The sequence below is a fragment of the Crinia signifera genome, chromosome 11 (assembly GCF_055691185.1).
Source record: "Crinia signifera chromosome 11, ASM5569118v1, whole genome shotgun sequence".
Taxonomy (NCBI): Eukaryota; Metazoa; Chordata; class Amphibia; order Anura; family Myobatrachidae; genus Crinia; species Crinia signifera.
Window position 1 is genome coordinate 29,211,363 of NC_139227.1, and position 15,547 is coordinate 29,226,909.

General features: G+C 46.5%; 1 protein-coding gene across 1 annotated transcript; it reads left to right on the plus strand.

Annotated features, from left to right (window-relative positions):
* Positions 1 to 4,352: 4,352 nt before the first annotated feature.
* LOC146044958 (embryonic polyadenylate-binding protein 2-B-like) lies at positions 4,353 to 15,238 on the plus strand. The gene is made up of 8 exons (XM_083163637.1): positions 4,353 to 4,499; positions 5,869 to 6,017; positions 7,109 to 7,199; positions 10,492 to 10,559; positions 11,039 to 11,145; positions 13,409 to 13,496; positions 13,979 to 14,106; positions 14,940 to 15,238. The coding sequence occupies exons 1-8, from the start codon at positions 4,487 to 4,489 to the stop codon at positions 14,977 to 14,979; spliced, it is 684 nt and encodes a 227-aa protein (XP_083019763.1). The 5' UTR covers positions 4,353 to 4,486; the 3' UTR covers positions 14,980 to 15,238.
* Positions 15,239 to 15,547: the final 309 nt, after the last annotated feature.

Below are 15,547 nucleotides of genomic sequence, written 5' to 3' on the forward strand. Positions count from 1 at the left end.
AGCATCTCCTGTAGTCCAAGAGTTCAAATACATCAGGGATCTAACTCTTGTGTCCTACAGTGAAGTTTACAACGAGTCACTTCCCGTGTCCTACAGTGAAGCCGACAAAGAGCCAATTCCTGCCATGGATCAGAGCATATTTGATGACCTACAATTTGTTTGCCCTAAATGGGGTGAATCATACCATAATGTGCCAATGGAGCCGGATACTATTTCACCAGTTGACGGCGACCTGCACAAAACAGTAGAACAGTAGAAAGATCTTACTCCTGCTGCCTCTGCTGCCTGCCCCGACATCGGCTACAACTCTGGCGATGTACGGTTTTCCACCTGTCAAGCAGTCACTACATTCCTTGACTTTAGAACTGCATTGGGGATTAGGGCTACTGGCGACACCCCACAAAAAAAAACGACACTGAGCAGCCACCCCATGGGTGTGTTGGAAGAGCTGCTAATTATTTTATTTTTTAATGTTGACAGTTACATCCAACTCATTGATAACTTAATAAATTGAAGATTTAAAGGTAAGATTTCAGGTGATTATTCTTAAAGCAAAACTGTATATGAAACTTAAGCTGGGTACGCACTAAGCAATATGTTGTCCAATCGGAGTGATATCCCCTACATCGCTCAGTGTGTACGCTAAGTATGTGCCCTCCCGCAGTCGCATTCGATGTCGTCAGGTTTGATGTGCTGCACAACAAACCAAGTGATATCGCTACCGGTTTGTTGCCTATCTTGTAGTGTGTACAGCAAACTGGAAGACAAACGGTATGTTGGAGTGATTTGAGGCCACCTTCATGCCACGCCTTTGAACAGACTGGCAAGAAGGTTGTTCTAGTGTATCCTGGAGCAATGATAAATCACCTGCGACTCAAACATTTTAAAAGAGCAATTCATTATCCCTTCAAAACAGGACAAGTATAGGCCTATAGCAAAAGCAGTCCTCACACACCCCCAGGGCTGTCATCAGAAATGGTGCCGGGACTGTCAAAATAGGCAGAGCCCCGCCCCCCCGTGCTGCCAAACTCCCCCCATCCTGTGCTGTTTGAAAATCACTTTCTCCTCTTGTAGCCAGTGTCACAGTTCCCTGCTCTTCCAGATGGCGGCTCCTCTGCAGGCTGCTGTACTGGCATGTGACAGAAGGCTGGCAGGCGGCACGCAGTGGGCTGTGACAGAGGACAACCCGCGGCCTGCCACTGTAAATGTAGGTGGCTGTCAGAAAGCGGGCATTGGAGGACCATCGGCTGGGAAAAAGGTGCAACAGAATGGCCCGGGCCCTCCCCAGAGTGGTGGGGCCTGGGACAGGTGTACCCTCAGCACCCCCCTAATAGTGGCCCTGCTAACGATTTTAAGTTTGAGAAAGCAACTCTTGGCAATGACCCAGCCGAAAAAGAGAAGATTTAATTACAAACTCCAAAATCCGGGAGTCTACAAAAAGTTTCCTGGGAGAAGTACATTAAACACTGGGGAAATCATTGCGGCAACGGAGATAGCAGGACCATAATGAATGCAGTAAGGTGCCTACTGCATTATTGTGATTAACCTTTTCTTCTAACTTAAACCTTGATTACCCTTAGAAGTAAATCACACGGACACATGACCTGAAATAACTCACACGGACATGTGACCTGAAATAACCACACGGACAACCACTGCGTAAGTTTAAAAGGTCAACGGTATTTATTGTGGTATGACCCTATTGAAAAGGGATGGCCTGGAGAGCGCTTGGAGACCAGCCAGTCATAAAACGTTAACAATGGCGGCGACTACAACGCCCCAACTTGTAACCAGGGCAATGAACCGCCCCCATTGGATTCAAAGCACAGCCCGCGCTGTGACTGTCTTGCCGCCCCTCCTAGTGCATGGTGAGGACAGTTCTAGTAAGTGGCCAACGTCCCCCCTCGGGGGCAGGACTCACCAGCATTCCTGGCAGAGGGTGGCAATACCTCACAGTGACCTCCTGTACTTCAAACTTGACTGCTGATCGAGAGCGCCCTCCCGCCAATTAAGATTGAAATTAGTGAGAGCCAAATTTGGGTGAAGGCCGAAAGGCCAGGTGGTAGTTTAGAACAAGGGAGGGAGGGTGGGAATCCAGACTCAAGAGGAAGATGGATCACCTGACTACCCCTTATATACCTCCACCTAAGCTACCACCCCTTCTACACCTGATTGGCTACCCAACTACACTGCACCTCTATGGGTAAGTGAACTGTGTTTCTAGCTTTGTCATACCATCCCAAAATGCACAGACTCTTATATTCCCTCATGCCTAGGCAGCCCTCGCTTTCTCTAAGTGTGGCCAGAAGGATTTTAATGGAGGTTCTTAAAAAGGTGGCAAATTATTTATATATATATATATATATATATATATATATATATATATATATATATATATATATATATATAATTTGGCATTTGCATTCATTGTGGAAAAATGATTAAAGTCTTGTCAGCACATTTTTGTACAGCAAAATCTCTGCAAAGTGATTTTTCAGTGGTTGACTCAATGCATGTCAACCTTAGTGCTCTGGAACTAAGGACCTTATACCTCTGAATCCGGCCCTGTGTTATGGAAAGGGCTGTTTCTGCATGTATAAGGGTAGAATGAAGTATGCCTTAAATGTACCAATGCCCCGCTATTGGATTTGCAAAGTGAACAAATCTAATTTTTGTTAACTTTTCTGCGTATTGTCAAGGATTACAATTAATGTTGTAGAGTGGATAGTTTTTTTTTAGATGGTTTTTGCAAGTATTTTATACATGTCATGGATGTCTCCACAACAGTGCGGCTTGTCAGTGCTAGGAGCGCCTCTAGATCATTCAATGTACGTCTCATTATTATTAACATGTTAATGATCAGAATATATCTTTATATTTCATACCTAACATATAGGGGTGGCCATCTGTGCATTATCCATTGATGGTACTATTGATGGTGTGAAACCATCTGCAAAGGAATCATTGTTGGTTTCACCCACCGATGATCACCCCTGCTATGGTGTGCAATGAGCACCACAAATTTTTTGGCCAGGGGGAGCTAAATTTATAGTTACACCACTGTTCTGAGGGAAATCACATTGCCTGAGCGCACAACCCCTGAGCAGGGGAAAAGGTGGGGATAATCTTTTATTGTAATATAAAATGTCAGAACACACATTTTTTTCCATTCTTCACAAATTGGCATTAAACATTGAAGGTTGACTTGAGCCAAGGTCGACACATGGGGAAGTTGACATGGGCTTAATCGACATAAGCATTAGGTTGACAGTCAAAAGGTTGACATGGGGTTTTTCACCTTTTCACCGGTATTTCACGCCCTACCTTCCACTAGGGTGTGGAGGGAGAATAAAATAGTGTGCGAGCCATGCACGGGGACACGGTATACTGATACGGTGTCGATGTTGACTGTGTCGACATTCGGGCAAAAAAAGAGTGATAACCCCCATGTCAACCTTTTGACTGTTGTCCTAGCCCATGTTGACCTAATGCTTGTGTCGACCTAATGACATGTCAACCTAAGCCCATGTTGACCTTTCCATGTGTCGACCTTGGCACATGTCGACCTTCAGTGGTCTACCCAATGCATGTCGACCCTATGACCCATATGCGATTCAGAGCTGCACGCAGATTAAAGGCCCCCAAACAGCAGCAGCAGCCTCCTGGGCAGCAGGATCTTGTGCGATATATATCGTATGCCGTTCTTTTGCTTATGATATATCACATGTGATCCCAGCAAGGGCTGTGCTATCCGATATATCTATAGTGCAGTACTTGCGATCTAGGGGCTCTGATCCGATGCGCGCGGGACCGCGCATCGGAGTGGTCTAAACACATGCGATTTGCCTGTGTGCATCTGATTTATCGTCCCGATGTGTCAATATCGTATGAAATCGGGCAAAATCGCACAAGTGTACGACCAGCTTAAGTACAACAATATGCTAATGACTCAGTTGTGTATGGAGGCATCCACTGCTAGTGCCTCACATCCGTCACTCAGGACCACAGTTAGTAAAGAGACCCCACTGTCAACAAGAATATTACGGAATCCACCTTTTCTCAAGAGCTTCGACTACAAATACATCAAGAAAGAAAGTGGACGTGCATGGTCTATCTTGAAAAAAACGAATCCAGATTTAATATAATATATATTAAAATCAGGAGACTCACACGTAAAGCTTACAGATTATTACATGGATGACACCAGCTTTCTGGTGTAATAACAGTGAATGCGGCTGATTGCTCTGTCTTCCAGCCCTGCACCTGCCTTGTTAGACCAGAGTCTGTGACAGGTGTGTGCAGCACATTAACCCCTGCACTGCACTCATTGAGCATACTCACACAGGGTTCATAATGCTGGGGCTCAGGGCCTCTCCTGGGCCTGAAAGGGTGACATAGGTCTGTGCAATAAGAGAGGCGCTGTATCACCCAGTCTCATTTCCTCTGTGTGGTCAGAGGGTCTCTCAGAATCCCTGGTGTGAGAAAGATGATTCATGCAGGTAACTGGTGTGTGCTGTTCTGGGGCCTGGTGCTTGCACGGAGCCTTTCTCAGGCTTCACATCAATACATGATCAGTAATTACCACTTCTATCCTGCTCTCTTCACATGATGTAACCTTGTTACATTTTTAGGGGGTGAGGGTCATATTAAATACCAAAGAAATGAGGTAACGTAATTAATGATGTTCACAATCCCTGTGATTAAGTGCTTGTTTGCAGAGCTGAAAGTAGAGATTGTGAAGCGTATGTAATCGTGCTCAAAGCTATTATAGGGGCCTACACACGTGGCGGCACTGCTGAGCAATGTGAGCAATGTAGAAGTCTTGGCACATTGCTTTGTAGATTTGAAGAAGATCATTTGTCTACCCATGAGTTGGAGATGACGAAAATAAGTGGTTTCGTGATTTCCTATAAAGGGATATAATCCATTTTAAAAGCTTTTTTTTTTTTGTCTTTTTTTTTTTGTCTTTTTTTTTTGTCTGCATTCAGAGTATATAGGTAACTGCTTCACCACCCGTTTAGTAGTCTACACCTGAAATGGGCTCTGTGGGGGAGATGCATCAATTCTTTTAGCGTGATACTGTGGAGTGGTTGTTCCAGGCAACTTATTAAGCTAAGCTGTAATTTGTTTGGTACCATCTTTAAAATGACATAAGTTGATTAAGGCAGTGGTTCTCAATCTTGGTCCTCAAGTACCCCTAACAGTGCACATTTTCTAGTTATCCACACACAATCACATATGAAATAATTAGCTCCACCTGTGCATCTTTTAAAATGTGTCAGTGAATGAGTGCACCTGTGCATCTGCCAGGTGACCGGGGAAAAGTGCACTGTCTGGGGGTACCTGAGGACCGCGGTTGAGAACCACTGGATTAAGGCCATACTTGCCTACCTGACCCTCTCGATGAGGGAAAAAATGCTCTGATCCTGTGCTTCCCTGGTAATGTATGATTGCCATCACCTGTGGTGAAACACCTTTACCTAGCTCCCCACAGGTGATGGCAATCATACATTACCAGGGAAGTCCAGGAGCAGACCATTTTCTCCCTCATCGAGAGGGTCAGGTAGGTAAGTATGATTAAGGCCAGTGGTTCTCAAACTTGGTCCTCATGCGCTTGCACAGTTCAGGTTTTCCAGTTTACATGGCCGGTGCATTCATTACTCACTGATAATTTACATGACCCACTTGTGAATCTGTGAGGAGACCTTGAAAACATGCACTGTGCGAGTAATGAGGACTGAGAATTTGTGCTTTAGGAAACCACGCCACTTTTAATTGCTCAAAAATTGATACCTCTCCCCTGTGTGGTGGTTTCATAGCTGCAGTAGAACAAATGATCAATGTGGTGTCCCGTTCTGTGTTCCCCAGGATTGGGCTTCAGAAAGGTGTGGGGTAACCACGGACGGTTCCCACCCCATTGGGATGGGAAGCGTGGTATGTCCGAGAAGACACAGGAAGCTGGCCCAGTGCTCTGTGAAGATGGCCAGTCTGAACGGGATTGTGACATGGATGATCCTGTAAGTGCTCAATAAAGTAGGATCCGTATGTGTTTGTCCATTGATTTAAATTGCAAAGTTCATGCACAGTACCCTCTGCTGCTGTGTTACATGCAATGACTCTGACTACAAAAAAGGCCTAATTCTTCAAGTGATGTCTTGCCCGTGTAGCGTTCATTCATGCCAATGGTTCTCAATCTCGGTCCTCAGGACCCCTCTAAGGTGCCCATACACTAGTAAGATTTATCTTCAGATCTGGCTGGTTGGAACAAAGACATGGTTATGGATGAGTCACAGTTTGTCAGTTTTCCAGCATTTCCAAGCAAATGGTCAACTGTCATTTGCTCTCATCCATAACCATGTTTTTGTTCCAACCAGCCAGATCTGAAGATAAATCTGCATGTGTATGGCCACCTTAATAGTGCATGTTTTCCTCACAGGTGACATAATTAGCTCCACCTGTGATCTGTTAAAATGTCAGTGAATAATGAGTGCACCTGCCAGGTGACCTGGAAAACGTGCATTGTTGGGGGCGGTCGTCCTGAGGACCGAGGTTGAGAACCACTGATTTATGCAATACTAGCTAAAAGCCTGTCAAAATGACGGCTTCTGCAATGTACGTTCATTTTGAACTGTGACAGTTTTCAGCCCACAAACTCTCCACCCCACCACCAGTCCCTATCTGCTTCTAACTCCTGTCTGTCACTGCAGGTGGGGCAGATGTAACCTGTGCAGAGAGCTTTAGATTTGGGTGGGTTTCAAACTGAAATCTAAATTGCAGTGTAAAAATAAAGCAGACAGTATTTACCCTGCACAGAAACAAAAGAACTCCTCCCCCCCCCCCCCCCCAAAATGTAACTCTCTCCGCACACTTTACATCTGCCCCCCCCCTGCAGTGCAGCATGATTTTGTCCATTAAAGGAGTATGCTTTTGCAAACCAACCAGAATCAGGCACCGAATGTACGGGGATTCGGGTGGAGGGGGTGTATTCTGCGGGTTGGCGTTTAACATGCTCACTAGTCGGTGAATATATACAGCCTAGCGAGCAAGTACACTAATGTTTGGCTGCACCTGCACTGAGTGTTTACTGGCCCAACTGTTTCTTCTCCAGGAGCTGAGAGCCATAAGGTTGCGGGTGCGGGAGATGGAGGCGGAGACTGAGCGCCTAAAGGGAATGGCTGAAGATGAGAGTCCAACAGCTGGTAGGATATCGCTAGATAAATGGGTTGTTCCTCCAGACTTAAGACAATCTTATATTTATACATGGCAGCGAGTAAAACTACATCTTTCTCTCACACATGCACAGAGGCAATCACAAGGCAGCAGATTAGCTTTCGAAGCATTTGCTTCAAGCTGGCTTACTAGTAAGGATATACATTTGTCTAGTCCACAGACAGTCATTTTTCAGTGTACCACATTGTACATTGTACTACATTGTTATATAGACTTCTCCTGGGTTCCTCTACCCAGCTCTGGGGTACGTAACAAGGCGTGAATATTTGTAGAATCAGCCAGCTTGGGTATGCCTTTTTTTAAAAAGATCACCCTGCTAAATCCAGCAGATGACGATTAATAACTTGCATACTGCTATGGGGACCACTCCCCTTCTGCCTCTGGGTTTCATTGGTGTGCTGTGATAAGGGACCACACATGTAGTATAGGATATTACGCTGACCGCTTGGAATGTGAGGACCAGTGTACAGAGCACGTCGTCATGACGCCAACAATATCCTCCCAGAACACACTCCCAAGGTATCCCTGCTCTAGGGTGACCAACTCATCCCTTTAATCCGGGACACATATTAATTACACAGGTTCTGTGGCTGGCTTTCACCTGGTTTTAACCTGCCACAGAACCTGTGTAATTAATGTGTCCCGGATTAAAGGGATGAGTTAGTCACCCTACCTTGCTCTCACCTTCTCACTGCAATCGGTACTTGTAACGCGCTTGCCATGCTTCAGGCTGCCGTAGACAGTGGGGGTTTGAAAATGCGCTACAGAACCCCTAACCCTGGGGTTGCTGTACCCTGCTGTAATAGCCATTCAGACGCAGGAGTGTGTCATTGATGGAGCGTCAAAGAGAGGGGATCATGCTGGTGCCGGCGGTGTGAGAGGCGCTGAGTAGGCTTGCCAGGGACGCCGCGGACAGAGATGCAGTTCCCGGCAACAGTATGGTAGTTACTTGTTTAGTTTCGCGGTGGCAGCCTACGCTGATATCGTAGCGGCTGCGGGAACACTACATTACGTCTGACTGACTATGCTAACTACGCAGGTGCCGGACGGGGTCCCGACAGTCAGGATCCCGACTTTCAAAACACCGACAGCTGGGTTCCCGACGGCCACCTACTATTTTCCCTTGTGGGGTCCACGACCCCCATAGAGGGAGAGTAGAATAGGTGGCGAGCCACTGTGCCCGCAGCATGGTGAGCGCAGCGAGCCCGTAAGGGGCTTTGTTGCGCTCACCATGCTGTCTGAATCCGGACAGTCGGGCTAATTACTGTCGGGATCCCCACTGTCGGACCCCCTATACCACACCCAACTACTCTGGCCACGGGAACACTACGCTGATTCTGACACTAACACTACGCTGACGGCGTAAGCTGCCGCCATGAAACTGATGCTTTCAGTCCGCAAAACTGGCTTTTACCAGGTATTTTAAAGCGTTTCTAAAAACGGGTCTGCCAGCTAAAACCCCTTTCACACCGCATGTCTTTAAATGGTATTTCAGTGCAGTTTTTGTTCCTTCACAACTCTGAACCCGTTTTAACCCATAGAAAACAGTGGATGAAAAAAAAACGGGTCTGAAACGGGTAGGACCCTGCTTTATTACCGTTTTGAAATGGAACTGGTAAATTCACTCTGCACCTTTCAGACTGCACAAATTACCGTTTTAAAACGGGATAAAAGTGTGGTCTGAAAGGGGCGTTACAAGTACCCTGCAATCCCTTAATGCACTATGGTGGAGAATAGTTCTGTTACTTCGTGGCTTCTGTTGCTACAGGGCACTACCGCTGATCCATTCTCTCCCTTTCTGACTCCAAACTTAGGGACAAATGCACCAAGCTTCAAAGGTGATAAGACAACCAGCCAATCAGCTCCTACCTGCCCTGTCACAAACGGTGTTTGAAAAATATCAGACAGGAGCTGATTGGTTGGCTGTTTATCACTTTAGTGCGTCTGGCCACGGTCCATAAGCTGAACTGCCACCAAGACAATTCCCAGCAGCCCCACACACTTTGGGCCATATTAACAATAGGGTGGATGGAGCTGCAGCTCCAGCCCTCTAAATTAAAATAGGCCCACCATAATGAATGGCCACACTGTGTCTGTCTGGTCATCAGCATAATGAATGCTGGTGACCAGACAGACACAATGTGGCCACTTGGTTGGCCAAATATCATCAATATTAAAATTGCATTTCTATTTTACACATTTATGCAATAATTTTTTTATATTTTTTTTTGTCACTTTTAGAAATTTAGGGAGACATTGGGGCGCATAGTGTGTGTGTGTGTGTGGGTTCTACATGGCATTGGCATCACCTCATCCACTTCTCATAATAGGCTCTTGAACATTTCCAGCTCCAGGCTCATTAGACCCTTAATCAGTGGCGTAACTATAAATTTAGCTCCCCCCCCCCCCCCCCCCCCCCCCAGGCATAACGGAGAAGCTGAAGCAGGTGAGAGGAAAAGAGACCAGCAGACACTGCTGCTTCCCTTGGCTCCAACGCATCCCAGGCCGCCGCAGCACGCCCATCCGCGCCCATCCTGTACACAGTAGCCAAAAGACGGCTCTGTGTACAGCCAATTGAATCAGTGGGGGGGATTTGTTGTCTCTGCCATGGCCGCACCCGCGCTGCGACTGACTCGCCTCCGGTGCTCGGCCAGTAGGCATCAGCATGTCAGTGCGTCGAGCGGGTGCTGGCGCCCACACAGACCCTGCTGCCACTTGCTCCCCCAGCAGCAGCTGGGGCTGCCTTACAGTAGATACACCACTGCCCTTAAACCGGCCTTGCATGGGCTACATTCATTGGCTCAAAACTGGGCACTAGCATCATGTCCAGATCACATTGCAAATGTCTTGATTGATAAATGCCCACCAGGGCTGTAGGTTTCGCACTTGGGTCCCACAGTGTGGTGTTGCCTGAGCTCCACACCATAGTCTGCATCAGTGCATTATCAGCCACGGCCTGCACCAAATTTGCTTTCGGGTGGTCGTTCTTGCAGGCCAGAAACCTACTGCGTTCGGTTCTCCTGTATCTGCCAGCACCATCCACTTCCCAAGTGTAGTGGGCGTCCAATGACCCAAATCATGCAAAATTGCATCATTGCAGCCCTGCCACCTACCAATCCATGCATTGTATAATGAGGAGTGGGGTCAAAGATGTTCTGGTTGTGTCATCACGACCTGCACTGCCCACCTATGCCCCTGGCCTTGCCCCTATGCCTCGCTACACAAACAAGGCCAATGTCTACTCTTCTCTTCATTCCTCAGGTCCACCTCATCCTCTGAGTCCAGAAGAGAAGCGGGAGGCTGACAAGCGTTCGGTGTATGTGGGAAATGTAAGTTTGCACTAATTAGTTCTATGCTCTATTTCCAGACTTGCCATACCAATTATAACGTGGCATTTCTACATTGTCAACTCATTCCTTAACTGACTGCTTTAATGTTAAGCACCTTCTAAATCCCTTACTACACAACATTTTTTTTTTTTAAGTATTATTTGTTTATTGGGGTGGGGTGGACGCTTGAAGGTGGTTTTACCAAAACACGACTGTCAATGCACATCTCGTTTACAGTGGTAGTCCCAGCACCTGTGCCCACTTTTAGCAACATTGAGTATGTAATTCACCAGTACCCTGCATGTGTGGGAGCTGCAGCTGCCACTGGTAACCAGTTATCCCCGTACATACTGTTACGTAGACACTTGAGTGTTGCGTTCTACATCTAGAACAAGAATGTTTGTATGCAGCTGACAGAAACTGACCAGGATAAATGTTTTCTGGAGCCAAGCAATGTGAAAAATCTCTTGTTACCGTAGGTGGATTATGGTGGTACAGCCCAGGAATTGGAGTCTCACTTCAGTGGCTGTGGGTGCATCAACCGAATAACCATTTTATGTGATAAGTTCTCTGGACATCCCAAAGGGTAAGAGGCAGCCCAGGGGATTGGGCCCGTGAGCATTTGCTTTGTGTTGCTGTCTTTATATAATCCTTGGCCAGTGGTATCCTTCAGACATCAAATTCTCAAGGTGCGTGCACAATGGGCGATATATCGGCTTTTCAATCGGCCCCTCAGGTTATCGGCAGCTTCTTCAGATTATCAAAGTTTGATGCTCTCTGCGGAAGCCACTGATAACCTGAGGCCCAAGCCAGCAACCACGGCCAATTGCAGCAGGAGTGGTAACTATAGTAACAGTAATAGACTGGACTAACATCTATAACATAGGACTGCTTCTTTCTTGTCCAAACGAATCATCTGCTTGGACCCGGGTCAACGTCATTGTAAAAGGGGTAGCTGGGGGGGAAAAAAAGCTGGGTCCATTCCCTGTGGAAACATACTATCGTCCTGACCTGGAACACGGGGACCCGGGTGAGGGGCAGTGTAAACTAGAGATGTGCAGGCTCCGATTTCAAAGCAGGATCTTATTGGCTATCCCAAATCACACGAAAGTTGTTGATAGCCAATTAGATCCTGCTTTGAAATCGGAGCCTGCACATCTCTAGTGTAAATGGGTATGCCGGTTCATCAGACCTGGCTCCCGTTTACTGCGGTCAGTATTGAGACTTGGCAGGGGGCGCACACAGCCTCCGCTGCTGTACTGTGTGCGGCATCCATTCACCTAATGGACAGGGGCTTGGGGGTGAACGGAGGCTGAGGGTTGCCCAGCAGGTTACCTTGATGCTGGGCTTGCCACCAGCGTGGCTATCCCGGCGCTTGAAGATGTCCTCTCCAAGCTCCGCACCGTTTGGACCACAGTGTAAATGGAGCAAATCCCGGATCTGACCTGGCTTGGAACAGTGTCCCGAATACCGGGTCTGATCCTGGCTTTTGGTGTAAGGGAGGTATAATTCAGTTTTACTGTGTCTGATTATTAGAGCCACACTGTCGCAATTACCTTTCTAATTTCATTATTTGTGTCATTATTATTGTTTCAGCATTGATCATTGTAGACTTAGTTTATTATAATTTTTGTTCTTCCTGTCTTTTATTTATATATCTCTCTCATTCAAGCGCAGTCTCAATTCCGTTATGTTCCTATTTTTATTTTTCTCCTGTGGTTTGAGTAGCCACACATGACCGCTGCCTGAATAAATAGACCTAGTATTATTTTTGATACTTAAGATAACTTTATCTATTTGATCGTGCTGTAAATATATTCTCTCTTTTTTTTTTTTTTCATTTTAAATCTTTTTGACTTAACACTGTGACCCACTAGCACGCAGCCACTAAATACCCTTTATTTGTCTCTCCCAGCTGCTGGTGGCAGTTCTGTATTCTGCAGCTATCCAGAGTCCGCTCCTTTGTCAGTGCTGGCCTTGTAGGGTATATGATGATGTCTGGTTAGTATAAGCAATATGTCATAGCTCCCAACATGACCCTATCCAGGAGGGACATGCTCTGTTCCTGGACTTCCATGTCAGATGCGGGGCTGCAGCACCTTCCAAAATTCAGATAGGGGTGCCCCACCAACTGCCACCGCAAGCACCACAGTCTGGGACTCGCTGGCAGGTGTGGCTCCCCTTATTGAGTTTTGGACAGTGGTGCAGTCCCTCTGCAACTTCCGCTGGCATGGAAGTCCAGGAGTGGAGCATTTTGTCCCTCCTGGAATGGATCCTGTTGGGAGGTATGAATGTACCGTATTCCAGTAGAACAGGCATAGAACAGAACATATGCGTTTCTCCACCTCTTTGCAGTGTCAGCGGCTTCCTCAGCTTTACTGTGGCTGATGGGGAAATTATAAACCTACAGTGTATGCTATTGTTGTAAGGCAGGGGTTCTCAAACTCTATCCTCAGGACCCCACACAGTTCGCAGTTTCCAGGTCACCCAACAAGTGCGCTCATTACTGACTGACACATATTAAAAGATCCACAGGGGGAGATAATTATTTCACTTGCGAGGAGACCCACAAAATATGCACTGTGGGGTCCTGAGGACCAAGTTTGAGAACCTGTGTTGTAAGGCGATGGACTTGGCAAAGGCAGACGCTTAAGATGTATCCAGGCAGAGCTAATAAACTTTGGGCAACAAGATATCTCTGTGGCCTTTGGTCAGTAATGAGCGTCTCTTGCTTGGTCATTCTTTATAAATGGGAGTAATCTACAAGGTGCTGCTGAGGAATACATTGCGCACAGGCCACAGTGTAGTTCTGTGTGATCACGCAGTGATTGTATCCTCTTACACCTCAGATACGCATACATAGAGTTTGCAGAGAGGAGCTCAGTGGACGCCGCGATATTAATGGACGAAAGTGTGTTCCGTGGAAGGACTATAAAGGTGAGGTTACCAAGAACGTGCATCATACAAGAACCGTTTTACATGTGACCTGCTGTTATACACAATACTTGTTTGGAAAATTTATTTTCTGACCTTTTGAAAATCCCTCGCCCCTGCCATTCTCCTTGTTAAACATTCTACGAGTGGTAATTGGCTGTGTGTGTGTGTGTGTGTGTGTGTTTGTGTAACCAAACTGAGTTACCCCTTTTAGTGTTAACACTGCTTTGAGAGATCCTGAAAATATCCGCTAAAAAGGGCAACGCCACTCACAGCGTTTTTTTTGGTGCAATATTTAACTAAACTTCAATTAATTGACTTGGCTGTATTTATACTAAAAGATCAGTCGCTGTGAGCGGCGCTGGCATTTTCAGCGGATATTTTGAGGATCGCTCACAGCAAAGTTGGCACTCAAAGGGTTAAGAGGGTTAAGATGAACAATGTTCACTACCAATAACGTGTGTTCTTATGTTGCTTGTATACAGGTTCTTCCCAAGCGTACAAACATGCCAGGAATAAGCACCACAGACAGAGGAGGGTTCAGAGGAAGACCACGTGGCGGGTTCAGAGGAAACTTCCAGAGGGGGCAAAGGCCCAGGGTTCGTGCATACAGGTCAGTGCTAATAATTATAAAAATGTACAGTATCATGGGGGGGGGGGAGCGAGAATTCCATGAAACTGAGACTTTCTGCAAGCGCTTAGCTCGTAGGTTAAGTGCCCAGAGCTAAACCCCTTTTTCCTGTTTATGCCATACCATGCATTTGCTATGGGGTATATGATTCTGAGGTAAATTCCTGGAATGATGCAGTTCCGGCATGCTTTAATCCTGCAGCAAGGCCAGGGATGCGCTTAACATGGAATGTGAGGGTGGTAACGGAAATCTCCCTTTAGTGCACTCTTGGGGCTTACGGTGAGCAGTACATCTTAAACAGGAACAGAAAATGCCCATCTTCAAATCTGGAAATGCCCCATATGCCACCTATTGTAATGCCTATAGCAGTGATTGTCCTGACAATCTACAATTCTTCCACTGACAGTCTCACAAAGACCAATCGCCACCATACATTGGCAAACCCAAGTCTGATCAATCGCGGAGTGTCCAACATGTTGGACGCTCTGCGATGGTGATCACTTCTTGGTCTGAATTGTGGAAGCCCATAGGAGTACCTAGAACACACCCCGATCCTATGCAGCTAGAGGACGGATGATCTGTGCCACCTAGCATTAGGGCTATGGAGAAGGGCTGCAGCTGTAATCCCACCTAGAAATACTGCATCGTGCCCCTGTAACCTTAGTTCACATTCTTTTCTCAGTGTGTTTAGTCTAGAAGTTGTTGATATTGTGCGAGTTCTCTATATGTAGATGGGGCCTCTCCTCGGATTGTACTCTATTATAAAGTTGGCTTAATAGATGGGGAGTTCTAACCTTAATTCTGCTCTTCCCTAGAGGTCGTGGAAGAACAGGCCAGTGGAATAACCCATACTGATGCCAAGTACACCAGCCTTATCTACAATGCCGTGTGTGGCAGTTTTAGAGTCCTCCTGTGGCACGCCTGGAGTTGTCCTGAACCATCTGGTACCAATGCATCACCCTACGATACCGGTCTTGTGCTATGGAACTGAATGATCAGGATCTGTTCTGTGATGGCTATATGTACAGTCTGTAAACACCATTGGTTCTAACCAGTTATTGTATTAAGTGTTTTCTTGGTTAATAATAATAATAAAAAAAGTATATTTCTTTAAGATATTAAGAACCTTTCTTACTACTGTAATCATTGGGACTATTTATCAGTTAGAAAGGGGTGTGGTCTCGATGCCAGCATTCAATCTACCGACGCAGGTATCCTGGTTGCCATCAGAACATCGGCACTGGAACCTCAATAAGGATCAAGATGCTGGCACTGTGGGGTGGGCTAGCATGCAGCTGGGGAATGGGAGGGTTGGGTTTATGTACTAGTGGTGGGGTAAGGGTGTGAAGGTTTAGGTGGTGGGGTACATGGGTAAGGTTTAGGTATTGGTGGTGGCGGGTGAGAGCAGTAGAGGGAGAGGTTT